This window comes from Mustela nigripes, chromosome 2, assembly GCF_022355385.1.
Source record: "Mustela nigripes isolate SB6536 chromosome 2, MUSNIG.SB6536, whole genome shotgun sequence".
Classification (NCBI taxonomy): domain Eukaryota; kingdom Metazoa; phylum Chordata; class Mammalia; order Carnivora; family Mustelidae; genus Mustela; species Mustela nigripes.
This window is the reverse complement of record NC_081558.1, coordinates 159,216,459-159,229,780: the sequence shown is the minus strand read 5'-3', so window position 1 is coordinate 159,229,780 and position 13,322 is coordinate 159,216,459. Positions and strand designations below refer to the sequence as shown.

General features: G+C 36.0%; 1 protein-coding gene across 4 annotated transcripts in view; it reads left to right on the top strand.

Moving 5' to 3' along the window:
* The window catches only part of ATP6V1A (ATPase H+ transporting V1 subunit A), a 61,318-nt gene extending 48,200 nt beyond the window's left edge, over positions 1-13,118 (top strand). For all 4 annotated transcript variants that reach the window (XM_059391948.1, XM_059391946.1, XM_059391947.1 and 1 more), the window contains 5 exons: positions 275-338; positions 1,938-2,141; positions 5,774-5,868; positions 7,189-7,360; positions 10,761-13,118. In XM_059391948.1, coding sequence (XP_059247931.1) covers positions 275-338; positions 1,938-2,141; positions 5,774-5,868; positions 7,189-7,360; positions 10,761-10,853 — 628 coding nt within the window. In that variant the 3' untranslated portion in view covers positions 10,854-13,118. The remainder of the gene's footprint in view (positions 1-274; positions 339-1,937; positions 2,142-5,773; positions 5,869-7,188; positions 7,361-10,760) is intronic.
* Positions 13,119-13,322: the final 204 nt, after the last annotated feature.

The following is a 13,322-nucleotide window of genomic DNA, read 5'->3' as shown; positions in this document are numbered from 1 at the left end:
TGTCTCAGTTGGTTTAGTGTCTGCCTTCAGCTCAGGTCATGATGCCAAGGTTCTGGGATCTGCTGTTCTACACCCACACTCTCCATCCCCCACCAGGGACCACTTGTGCTCTGTGGCTCTCTCTCTCTAATAAGTAAATAAAATCTTAAAAAGAAAATAAAGGTTAGTTCTAAAGTTATTTACATTAATACTGACTTTCAAACAGGTTTTATTTTCATATGCCAGTTACTTTTCTTAAACATCTCTAATGACTTTTTTTCCCCTTTAAATACAGGGTTTCTCCGCCTGGTGGTGATTTTTCTGATCCAGTTACATCTGCTACTCTTGGTATTGTTCAGGTATGTCTTGCTAGCATAGTAAACTTCTGAAGTTTTACACTCTGACTCTGCTCTAATGTCATTATCTAAATCATCGTGAAGTATTTAATTTACTCACTGAAGAGTAAGCAGTAGGAAAGTCTGTTTTAGAAATATTTTGTCACTGAGAATTTTCGATACTGTCCATTCTTTCTTAGCTCTTTGCCCAAGATTTATAACAAGCTAAATTTCTTTAAGTGGAAAATACATCCAGAATAGCAGAGTTTTATTAGAGTTAGAATAATACTAGCCTTTAAGTGAGAGTAACCCTAATTGTAGAAACAAATAGGCCTAAAAAATGCATAATGGCAAAAACTCAGTGGAAGTTTCTTTTTTCTCATGGTATGGTCTAAAGCAGATGATTGTATTAGAGGGCAGGGTGGCTCTTTTCCACTCACTAGTAATTCAGAGAGCACGGTTCCTTCCAGCTTGGGACTTCACTGTCACCCAGCCTGGTAACTTCCTGCATCGGGTTGGCATGGGGGAAACGGTGGAGAAGGCACACCCACACTGTGAACTCTGGGCTCAGAGGCAGTCACCCCACTCTTTCTAGTTGGCCACACCCAGATGAAAAAGCCAAGCTGGAAAATATAGTTTCTGCTGCGCAGCTTTTTCCAGTGACAAGGCATGAATTGTGGATAGCTAGTCAACCTGGCTATCAAAAGAAGCCAAAATGAAAGATGTATACAATTCAGGGCTATTGTAAAGAAAATAAATGTTGATATATTTGTAAGTATGTGTATTGTTAGTGGGGAAAGAGAATATTTGCTTATGTTTCTGTCAGTATCTGATAAAAGAAATGGCAGAGGCTGTATTTATAACTCTCAAGGTGTTTACTAACATTTTGCTAACATTTTGAGTTTCAATTTCAGGGAAAGGGCGAGCAAAGTTAAGAATGCATAAAATATATGTGAACATTTGGCCTTAGAAAAATGACTGTTAGATCTTGCTGGATTGGCCTTTTTTTTTTTAATTAAAGATTTTATTTACTTATTTGACAGAGAGAGAGATCACAAGCAGGCAGAGAGGCAGGCAGAGAGAGAGGGGGGGAAACAGGCTCCCCGCTGAGAAGAGAGCCCCATGCGGGACTCAATCCCAGGACCCTGGGATCATGACCTGAGCCGAAGGCAGTGGCTTAACCCACTGAGCCACCCACGCGCCCTGGATTGGCCTTTAATGGGGAATTGAATTTAGCCAGAATGTTTCAAGATGTTTAATCAAAGTGAAGAATCTATTCTCTCACTAAGAACTTTCTGGTTTCTCTGTTTATATGGGACCGTAATGAGTTTTCAATAGAGTCCATTCATTTTTCTTCTATCAGATTTGCCACACTGCTAAGGAAATTAAGATACAATTTGAGTTTGATTTGTAAATGATATCCATCCTGAAACTAAAAGGAATATATTTTTTTAATTGTAAGTTGTATTCTGTTTCAACTATATGTGGGATATACTAAAAAGATTGATGATTTGACCAAAATATCATAGAATTGCATATTTTGGACAAAGGTGTATACTCTGACTTTAGAATAAAATTTTTTAAGAAATTTCACTGTATTTGTCTGTTTTGTTTTTAAATCAGGTATTCTGGGGCTTAGATAAGAAACTAGCTCAACGTAAGCATTTCCCCTCTGTCAACTGGTTAATCAGCTACAGCAAGTACATGCGTGCCTTGGACGAGTACTATGACAAACACTTCACAGAATTTGTTCCTCTGAGGACTAAAGCTAAGGAGATTCTGCAGGAGGAAGAAGACCTGGCAGAAATTGTACAGCTTGTGGGAAAGGTGAGTGGTTAGGTCCCATGGAGGACAGGTCTGTGAGTTATACTGGTCTGTTGCAAGGATAGATAGAACATTGGATATGCAGCTTCTTGCCTAGCAAAATGAGTACTTATTAAATATTTTTTGAACTAATAGAAGTTTGGCTTATCCTTTATCCGGCAAATATTTGCAGGTCCTATTTGTGTTATGGAAGGCAGAAAAATGATTATTGTTTTGGTTATCTATTGCTGAGTAACAAACCACTCCTAATACTTAGAAGTCTGAACAGTGTTTTACTGCTTGTAGTTTTGGGGTTGATGGACCATTAGAATTCTTGCTTGGGCCCCTCATACAGTTACAGTCATATGGTGACTGAGGGCTGGGATCATGTGAAAGGTTGTTCCCTCATATATGTAGTGCTTGGGCTGAGATGGCTGGAATAGCTAAGGGTTGGCTGGGCATTTTTCTCTCTATGTAGTATCTCCTTATGACAGTTTAGGGCTCTCCGAGAGAGTTGATTGAAAAGAGAGGAAGTAGAATCCAATAGCCTCTTAAGCCTTGGTCTCAAAACTGGTATATCACTTCAGTCTTATGTTCTGGTCATAGCCACAGATCTTGCCCAGATTCAAGAAGAGGGGCTTGTACTTCAAAATTGTCTATCAAGAGGGGTAACTTAAGTTGTTCAGGCCTTTGTATTCTTTTTGATCCTTAGTAGCACTTGGTATAGTCCTCGTTAATACTTTAGATGAGAAAAACACTTGATTTACTTTTATTTCTTAAAATACAGTGTACCCATCACCAACCAAATTAGAGGTAGTGTGGTTTGGATCTGTTGTATTTTTGCAGGAGCACCAGGGCTAGGAATCAGAAGGATTTATAAAGCCACCTCCTAATTTCTTTTTCCACAAATGATAGTATTATTACATAGCTAGCACATATTAAGTACTCATTATTTATAAATGAGTACTGTGGCCCTAAGTATGAGGAAGTAGAAACAAAGACCTCCAGAACCAGAAAAGACAATATAAGACCAAAAACAGCTCAAGCTAATTTTCTTTATGAATGTTGGTATCAAAATCCTAGATTCTGCAGGGTATTAAAAAGAGTAAAATAATACAGTATGAGCAAGTAAAGTTTATCTCAGAAATGCAAATATGATTCAACTAAATAAATAATAAAACTAACTAACTAACTAAATAACTGATAAATAGTAAATAACTAAATAAATAAACTAAAACTAAATAAAATAGTAAGTAACTAGTAAATAAATCAACTAGTAAAGTTTATCTCAGGAATGCAAATATGATTCAACTAAATAAATAATAAAACTAACTAAATAAACAACTGGTAAATAGTAAATAATTAAGTAAATAAACTGAAACTAAATAAAATAGTAAGTAACTAGTAAATAACTAAATAAATAAATAAACTAGTAAAGTTTATCTCAGTAATGCAAATATGATTATTGTAACTTACCAATGTAATGGAAAAAGGACATCTTAACCAATGTGGAAGAAGTATTTGAAATTCATTACTTTTATTTATAATTGTTTACTTTTTTTTACAGAGAAAGAGCAAGAGCGAGTGGGAGAGAGACAGAGGGAGAAGGAAAGAGAAAATCCCAAGCACGCTCCGTTGTCAGAGCAGAGCCCAACACAGGGCCCAATCCTACAACCTTGAGATCTGACCCGAGCCAAAATCAAGAGTCAGACACCTAACCGACTGAGCCACCCACTGCCCATCTGACTCTTGATTTCAACTTGAGTCCTGATCTCAGGGTCATGGGATCAAGCCCTGCACTGGGCTCTGCGCCAGGTGTGGAGCCTGCTTGGAATTGTCTCTCTCCCTCTGCTCCCCCTCACTTCACATGCTGTCTCTCAAAAAAGAAAAAAAAAAATAGGGAAATTGCATGCCATGGAGAATGAGGTCTGAAAGACCTAGAAGCAAACTGTGGCACACGGCAACATGGATGGTTCTGAAAAAGTGTCAGACACAAACGTGACTGCTCTACATAATTTAAAATACTAATACAAAATGAATTTATGCACATAAAAGGATACACAATTTAATACTTACGGTTGAAGAGGGGATAATGTATAAAAGGGATTAAAAAAAAAAAAAACAGGAGAAAGAAAAGAAAGACCTGATCCTTACCTCTAAGAAGCTTAGTTGCACATAGATGACAAAAGACTGCAGTTCACTTACTCGGCTTGTTCCTTTGCCACCATTTCCAACAAATCTTTACTGGCTAGGCTGATTAGAATGATTGCCAAAGTTAAAGCTTTTGAGGCAGTGATAGTTAAAGAAGCTCTAACAACACTCAGGCATAGATGAGTACATGCTTACTATACTTTGCATTTACATAGTTTCTTTTTTTTTTTTTTTTTTTAAGATTTTATTTTTAAGTAATCTTTCCCCCCACTGTGGAGGTCAAACTCAAAACCCCAAGATCAAGAGTTGCACATTCCACTGACTAATCCAGCCAGGCACCCCATGTATTTACATAGTTATAAACACCATGTAGTTTTTTTTATAGGAATAGTTTAGGGCCACCTGGGTGGCTCAGCTTTTAGGCATCTGCCTTAGGCTCAGGTCATGATCCCAGCATCCTGGGATCAAGCCCTGTGTCGGGCTCCCTGCTCAGTGGGAAGCCTGATTCTCCTTCTCCCTCTGCTTCTCCCCCTGCTTGTATTCCCTCTCTTACTGTGTCTCTGCTTTGTCAAATAAATAAATAAAATCTTTAAGAAAAATTAAAAAATAACTGTTTATGGAATGTGAAGGTGTTTTTGAAACAAACTCAAGACTCAGAATTTGAATAGTTAGGCTAGCAAGACAGGATGTGAACAAAGTGTTTCAAAAAAAGATTAATTTATTTGTATTCCCATGTTTCTAGCAGCACTTATTCACAATAGCTAAGAGATAGAAGCAACCCAACTATCTTTTGATTACTGAATGGATAAACAAAATGTGGTATGTATATATGTAATGGGATATTATCCAGCCTTAGAAAGGAAGGAGACTTATTTATTTATTTATTTATTTATTTAGATTTTATTTATTTGACAGAGAGTAAGCAGAGAGGCAGGCAGAGAGGAGGAAGGAGACTCCCCGCTGAGCAGAGAGCCCAATCCAGGGATCCCAGGACCCGAGCTGAAGGCAGAGGCTTTAACCCACTCACTGAGCCATCCAGGGGCCCCTGGAAGGAGACTTCTAACACATGCTACAACATGGATGAACCTTGAGGACATTATGTTAAGTGATATAAAACAGTCACAAAAAGACAAATACAGTATGATTCCATCTAAAGTAGTCACATAGGAACAGAAAGTGGGATGGTAGTTACCAGGTTCTAGGAGAGGAGGAAAAGGAGAACTTCTGGGTATACAGTTTCCACTTTGCAAGATGACCAGTTTGAGAAATCTGTTTCACAGCAATGCAAATATACTGAGCACTATTGAACTACACTTAAAAATGGTTAAGATGAAAGCTTGTTACATGTTTTTACCACAATAAAATCAACAGGCATTTATGAAGTGAATTTGTTAATGATAGATGATTGTGTGTTCATTATACAGTTTTTGCTTGCTTAATTGATTATAATCACTAGTTCCATATTATAGAAGTAAATTTCTTTAAAAATTTTTTTTCCCCCTTAGGCTTCTCTAGCCGAAACAGATAAAATCACTCTGGAGGTAGCAAAACTTATCAAAGATGATTTCTTACAACAAAATGGATATACTCCTTATGACAGGTAACCTATCCTGATTCTCTTTTGTTATTTGAGGATATTCTGTTGAGTTTTGAAGAAAGAGCTGCCTCCACATTAAAAATCTTTTTTTTCCCTCATACAGACACAACTCTGACTCAATATATAGGTTTATTTTGTGTTTTCATAGCAAATATCTAATGACTGAATATGTCCCCTTATCTTTGATTTTATTCATTTGTGTAGTTATGACAGTGTTTTCACTTATTATCCAGCCATCTTTAATTAGATTAGATTGTGGTGTAGTATGTAGATTATTGCCTTCCTCAGGTGCTTTTCTCACTACCTCTTACAACTGCCTGTTGTAAGAACTGCCACTTCTGTTCTTTTCCTAAGTAATTGTGTCCTACTTTTCTACTCTGTTTCCCAATAGTCCTAGTCTCTTTCTTTCTGCCATAGTCTCTGTTAGATGTCCCACTTGCATCTGCTACTCCTGTGACTTATTTAAAGTCTCTGTTTCTTTAAACTTCGATAAATTAAGCCGTTTCATCATAGGCTAGCTTTTCTCCCTCAGATCTTATTTGGACTGAAGAGGGAACTGACACATGGGAAAATTACTAGAATGTAGGACAAGCAGAAAATATGGCAATATAATCAGTAAGCCTCAAAAATCTGTATCAGTAACTTAAGAACCTCCAGCCATCCATACAAAGATAACTCAACCAAAGGAAAATTGTTCGGAAAGTGTAATATAGAATGTGCATAAAATTTGTATGCAAGTGTGTTTAAATGTGTCAGAAAGTTGACAAGCATGCATGTGATCCAAGTTGAATATTAACTTGTGTGTCCTCATTATTAAAGGTGTGGGTAACTGAAAATGAATACGTTAATGGGAGAAGGAACTACTATTCACTTTAGGAAATTTCAGTTTTCTGCTTTTCTATTACTTACTAACCTTAACCCCACTATCACAAGGAGTCTTTGCAACATTGTTATTTTACCATCTGGCTTATTCTTTTAACCGCACTATATAAAAACAAACCTTCAGAGAGTTGTTCGATTATAGCAGTACTGTTTGATTGTTCTTCCTGTTTGATTATTTTAATAGATAAAAATAAACCTCTCTCTTTAAATAAATACTCTATCTATCCATCCACCCCATTTTCCATCTCTACCCAAAAGCTCTGCTCAAGTTATTGTAATTCTTTTCCACTTTTCTTTTTCATTCATTATTATCATCTGATAAATATAAGTAGTCTGCATATTTAAATAAAGAAGCTAGTGCTCCATTATTTTATGGATGAAGTATGAACGTACTTTGGATTTTATTTTTATTAATTACTTTGATTTTCACTTAAACCTTAGGTTCTGCCCATTCTACAAGACAGTCGGGATGCTGTCCAACATGATCGCATTTTATGATATGGCCCGTAGAGCTGTTGAGACCACTGCACAGAGTGACAATAAAATCACGTGGTCCATTATCCGTGAGCACATGGGAGAGATCCTCTATAAACTTTCCTCCATGAAATTCAAGGTATATTTTGTTTCTACTGAACTTCTTTAAGTAGGAAATGTTTCTTTTTATTTTATTTTATTTTTTTTTAAAGATTTTATTTATTTATTTGACAGAGAGAGATCACAAGCAGGCAGAGAGGCAGGCAGAGAGAGAGGAGGAAGCAGGCTCCCTGCTGAGCAGAGAGCCCGATGCGGGACTCGATCCCAGGACCCTGAGATCATGACCCGAGCCGAAGGCAGCGGCTTAACCCACTGAGCCACCCAGGCGCCCCTCTTTTTATTTTTTTAACTCTTTACAGACAACCTATTTATTCACAAACCTGGTGTGTGGGATTTGCCTTTATCATTTTCACACATGGCTCAGGTTATGTAAAATCAGAAGAGACCGCAAATTTACATTCAAATAAGAATTCTAGAGATAAAAATTATAGTATGTCATGTCTAAAATAAATGCTGACATATTTTCCCTTTTGTCTGAACTGCCAGCCAATTTAGAGCTAAAATCATGGCTGAAGAGCAATTACTTTTCCTCAGGTACCAATTACCATCTTATCTCCATGCTCATCTGAAATGACTTATGCTGTTTACTTCTAAGTATCCTATTACACATCATTTTTCCCCCCTATTACACACTGTTTTTAACTTCTGGGTGAGTTCTTTTTTTTTTTTAAGTATACAACATAAATACTTAAATGAAATTATCAGTAGAAGTTTGAATGTGTAAGATTGTTTTTAAAATAGTTGATCAATTGGGTTGTATTTACTTATTTCTAAGTCATGACATACAAGAATATTTACTAATGACCTGTTGAGAAATTGAGAACGATTTTCTGACCATATGTTATATATATAGTATTTGTTTTGCACTATAGGTTGAAAATAAATCTGTACAAGTAGACACTCAGTGTATCAGGAATTTGAAAATATTCACACTCTTTGAGTCCGGTCATTCTAATTCAGAACATATAACCCAAGGAAATAATCAGATTTTTTTTTTTTAGTTGGAAGTACAGTTGACGCACAATAATCAGAGATTTTTTATGTGAATATATAAAAGATTGTTCATGAAACTTCTTAAATGTCATTCAGAAGTGAACAGGGTCAATTATGGCATGTACAATTCTAGCAAGAATATTATAAAGACATTAATATTTTTTCAAAGAAAATCCAAAGGTAATGGGGAAATGCTTCTGGTATAATGAATGAAAAATACCAGGTTGCAAAAAATTCTGTATTGTAATTTGATCCAAATTTTATTTTTTAAAAATTACACATTCATATTGGTAAAGAAAATATGATACACACATACATACTGTGGAGTATTACTCAACCATACAAAAGAGTAGAATCTTGCCGCTTGCAACATGGATAGATCTAGAGAGTATAATACTAAGTGAGATAAGTTGGTTAGAGGAAGGCAAATACCATATGATTTCACTCCTACAGAGTTTAAGAAACAAAACAAACAAGGGAAAAAAGAAACAAACCAAAAAACAGACTCTTTTATATAGAGAACAATCTCGTAGTTGCCAGAGGGGAGATGGCTGAGGGAATGAGTGAAACAGGTGAAAAGGATTAAGAGGTACACTATTATGGGACGCCTGGGCAGCCCAGTCAGTTAAGCATCTGTTTTTGGCTCAGGTCATTAGGCTCCTTGAGCAGCAGGTAGCCTGCTTCTCTCTGTGCCTTCTGTTCCTGCTGCTTGTGCTCTTTCTCTCTTTCTGACAAATGAATAAATAAAATCTTTAAAAAAGATTTTAAAAATCTCTATATTATATACCCAAAACTAATGCAATACTATATATTAATTATACTAAAATAAAATTATACATTCATAGGAAGATGATATAAAATATATGCAATCAGGGGGCCTGGGTGGCTCAGTCAGTTAAGTGTCTGCCTTTGGCTCTGGTCTTGATCCCAGGGTCCTGGGATGGAGCCCCACATCGGGCTCTCTGCTCAGTGAGTAACCTGCTTCTTCCTCTCCCTCTGTCCCCAGCTCATGCTCACTTGCTCTCATTCTCTATCTCAAATAAATAAATATTTCTAAAAAGTGGTGAGAGTGGACCTCCTCCTCTTTTTCTGAACTAAGGGGAAAACCTCTCTTTTAAAATAAATACATATTGAATGTATATTGAATACATGAATGAATATTTGACTATATGAATATATATCATATTTATATATTTATATAATATAAATATATTCAACAGTAATATAGCATAATATATAGTATATTATTATATATTATTCTAGTAATATGTACTATGTATACAATATAGTATTATTACTATTACAATAGTAATAATAATATATATAATATATATTTTCAATAGTAATGTAGTGATGATTTCTGGTAGTGTGATTCGAGGTGGAATCTTTTTCCTGTTTACATGTACAGTATGTCAGATTGACAACTTGGTTTTTTTTTTTTTTAAGCTCTTGTTTTGTTTTTAAAAATTTCTTTCTTTTTTTGAGAGAGCAAGAGCGCAAGTGAGGAAGGGGCAGAGGGAGAGAGAATCCTCAAGCAGACTCCTTACCAAGTGCGGAGCCAGACAGGACTCAATCCCAGGACCCTGAGATCATGACTTGAGCAGAAATAAAGAGTTGGCCGCTTAACTGACTGAGTCACCCAGGCGCCACTCTTTTTTTTTTTTGTCATTGAATATTCTGTAGCATTATTTGTGGCTGGAGAGTGATATTTTCCTATTGTTAAGTATTTAAGAAATTTCCAGTTGTTGCTATGGACCCCTTTATTTATATAGTTGGTTTTATGTATTTTTCTATTATTAGGTTCCCAGAAGGAGACCGATTCAGTCAGAGAGTTTAAATATTTTAAAGTTTCTTTTACACATACTGCTCAATTAAGTTGTTTTCCATAGGGATTTAAAATGTGTTGCCTTTTAAGATTATTTTAGAAATTTTATTTCCTGTGCCAATGTAATACTATAAGACCTTGAACAATAAATTATGTTTTGGCTAAATTAATTCCAACTATCATGTACATGCAGTAGAATGAATCTAATATGTGATACTGTATAATTCCCTCTTACATTGCATATTGTTGAGGATAAATCCATTGGTCACTGAATACAGTTAGCAAGCCATATACAAAAGCAGAATTTTATCTTTTTTTTTTTTTTTAAGTTTTGTATTTAAATGCAATTTAGGTAACATATAGTGTATTATTAGTTTCAGGGGAATCAAAATTTTGTCTTCTTTCTGACAGATTGGGGTATTCCTCCTTCCATACATTTTTACTTTAAAGGAAAATAAGGATAATTTTGACTCCTTCCTATGTTTTGCCAGTATACCTCATTTACCTAATACTGAAAATATGTTCAATATAAGTAACTTAACTACCTGTCCTGAAAATTATTTTCCAAAGGCAAATTGAGTTCTGTCCTGTCTTTTTTCAGGATCCAGTGAAAGATGGTGAGGCAAAGATCAAGGCCGACTATGCACAACTTCTTGAAGATATGCAGAACGCATTTCGTAGCCTTGAAGATTAGAACTGTGATTTCTTTCCTTCTTTTCCTGAGCAAGCTCGTCTCGTATGTGTACATTTTCCTAAATTTCTCATCGCCAAACCCTTTGCTTCCTTATTGTGCAGCTTCGAGGCTAGTGCCTGTGTGTGTTACCATTTGTTTCCCTGTTTACCTGGTAGGTCTTATATAAAACAAACATTCCTTTCTTCCAGTGTTTGAAGGGCCTCCGTGATCCTTTCTCCGAAGTGGTGAATGTAGTAAATATGATATATAATGGCTACACTACTGTAAACTTGTCTGTAGGGTGACATCTCTCCTTGTCCTAGGTTTACCCTTTCCTCATTGCCATTAAATTGTAAACAGGACTACTGCATGTACTCTCTTTGCAATAGATTTGGAATGGAAGGCCAGATTTCTATACATTTTGACAGGTAACTTTGTGAAATGACTCAATATCTGTGTGGTAAGGTTATTCGCAGCTTAGCGTTTTGCTAAGTAACTGCTTTGCAGGATATAACTGCTTTTTTTAAAACGTGAATGATTAATGTTCCAATTATGCATTGCTTCCCCCAGTATAAATCAGGAATGTTTATAGGAAACTGTTGGAAACTCTACTGTTTTTGAAACAGGCGTTTGTGGGACTCAGCACAGTTTATGAATCAGTACCCTCCAAAAAAGTGGTAAAGGAGCCAGGTGGTCAAACTTAAACATCCTCTTGTTAAAGCATATTGTATTTCAGTGTGAAAAGTTCAGTATCAAGGACTATACTACTGCATTACCGGGAAATTCTTCTTAAAATCACATTTAAAACAATCACTGGGAACTTGAATCACATCACACCCTTTTCTTTTTCTCAAATGTCTTAGAAGCCTGAGCTTCTGAGAATCTCATGGGGGGGTGGGTAAAATGCCACCGAGAAGGGGTTCAGTGTGGTTAAAGGCTGTTCGCACCATTAAGGACCAGCTGGACTGTAGTGATGCTTGGGGCCAGAATGGCATTGCATTTTTACAAGGTAATGATATGTGTCACGTGTTTGCATGTTTGTTTGTTTCGTGAACTTTTGAACAACCAGTTTACCAGTTTACCGGCTCAAGAGTTTTCCCAGAATATCTGTAGCAATAGCAGCATAACAGTTTCCATTCTATTTAATAGGGATGAGATTAATTCTTACATCTGCTGATGACAGAATCTGGGTCATGTGAAAAAAAGATAATTTCATCCTGTCTTTTCAGTATATGTTTTTAAATAATTTCTGTGTCTGTGTAAGGCACACTGCAGAACAGCTCTGAGAGCAACTGTTTCTCATTAACTCTTTCTGACCAATAGTGCTGGCACCATTGTTTCCTCTTTGGGGAGAGGAAAGGGTATGTGAACATGTCTAACAATCTCAAATACCCAAACATAATAGCATAAATAAAGTATTTATTTTATGCCTCAGCATATTATTATTTAATTTTTAGGTAACGTGTTTCTTTTGGTCCGTTAAGGAAAGATGCCGTGAGTAGACAGTTCAGCGATAGTGTGTTGAAATCCTTGCGGATTGCATGTTTTGACAGTGGCTTGTTCTTCAGGATAGATATTCTTCCATGCAGTTCTCTCTCTTTTTTTTTTTAACCTTTCCAAATACTGGAAGATAAAAATTATGCGGTGATTTGTTGAGATGCGGACTTAATGGTGCTGCTTTATCAGTTTGCTTCCAATGTGGCCTCCTACCCAGAGGCCCGAAGACCAATGGAAATGAAAAGGATTTCAGAAATGTTCTATTCCTACCTTAAACCTACCAGCAAACTAGGATTGTGATAGTAATGAATGGTATGATGAAGAAAGTTTGACCAAGTTTGTTTTTTGTCGTTCTGAATTTACGATGTAATTCCTACTCCCTTCTAAGAATGTTGTTGTATGGGAGTGAAGATGCTAGAGAAGATGCTCTGATATTCTTTGTAAGTGTCCCTCCACCTTTGTGTTGTAGAATTTCAAATTGGTCACTGATCATATTTCTTTGGTAAGAATGTGTTAAAATTACAACAATCTTTTAAAAAGATGATGCAGTTCTATATTTATTGTGCTATGCCTGGTCCTGAGTGGAGCCAGTTAAACAAGTTTCATATGTATTTTTCCAGTGTTAAACCTCACACATTGTACCCTTTGGAAATTTCCTTCCATCTTGAAGAACGAATAGAAGAGGCCATATATATTGCCTCCTTATCCTTGAGATTTCACTATCTTTATGTTCAAAGTTGTGTATAATTGTTAAAATCTATGAAAGAATAAAAAGTGGATTTAAATTAACATTTTGCGTGTGTGTGTTTGCTACAAAACATGCCATCTATTTTGTTTTCAGTATGAACTTTAAAATTTTTTGTTCCTCCCTCTCTTTATGGATTATTAAGATCATGAAATTGAGTCTGAGCCCTTGCGATAGAATGCAAAAAGTCCTATAATCATATACCCGTATGATTTGGAAGTGTAGTTAGTACACAGAATCTCATGCCA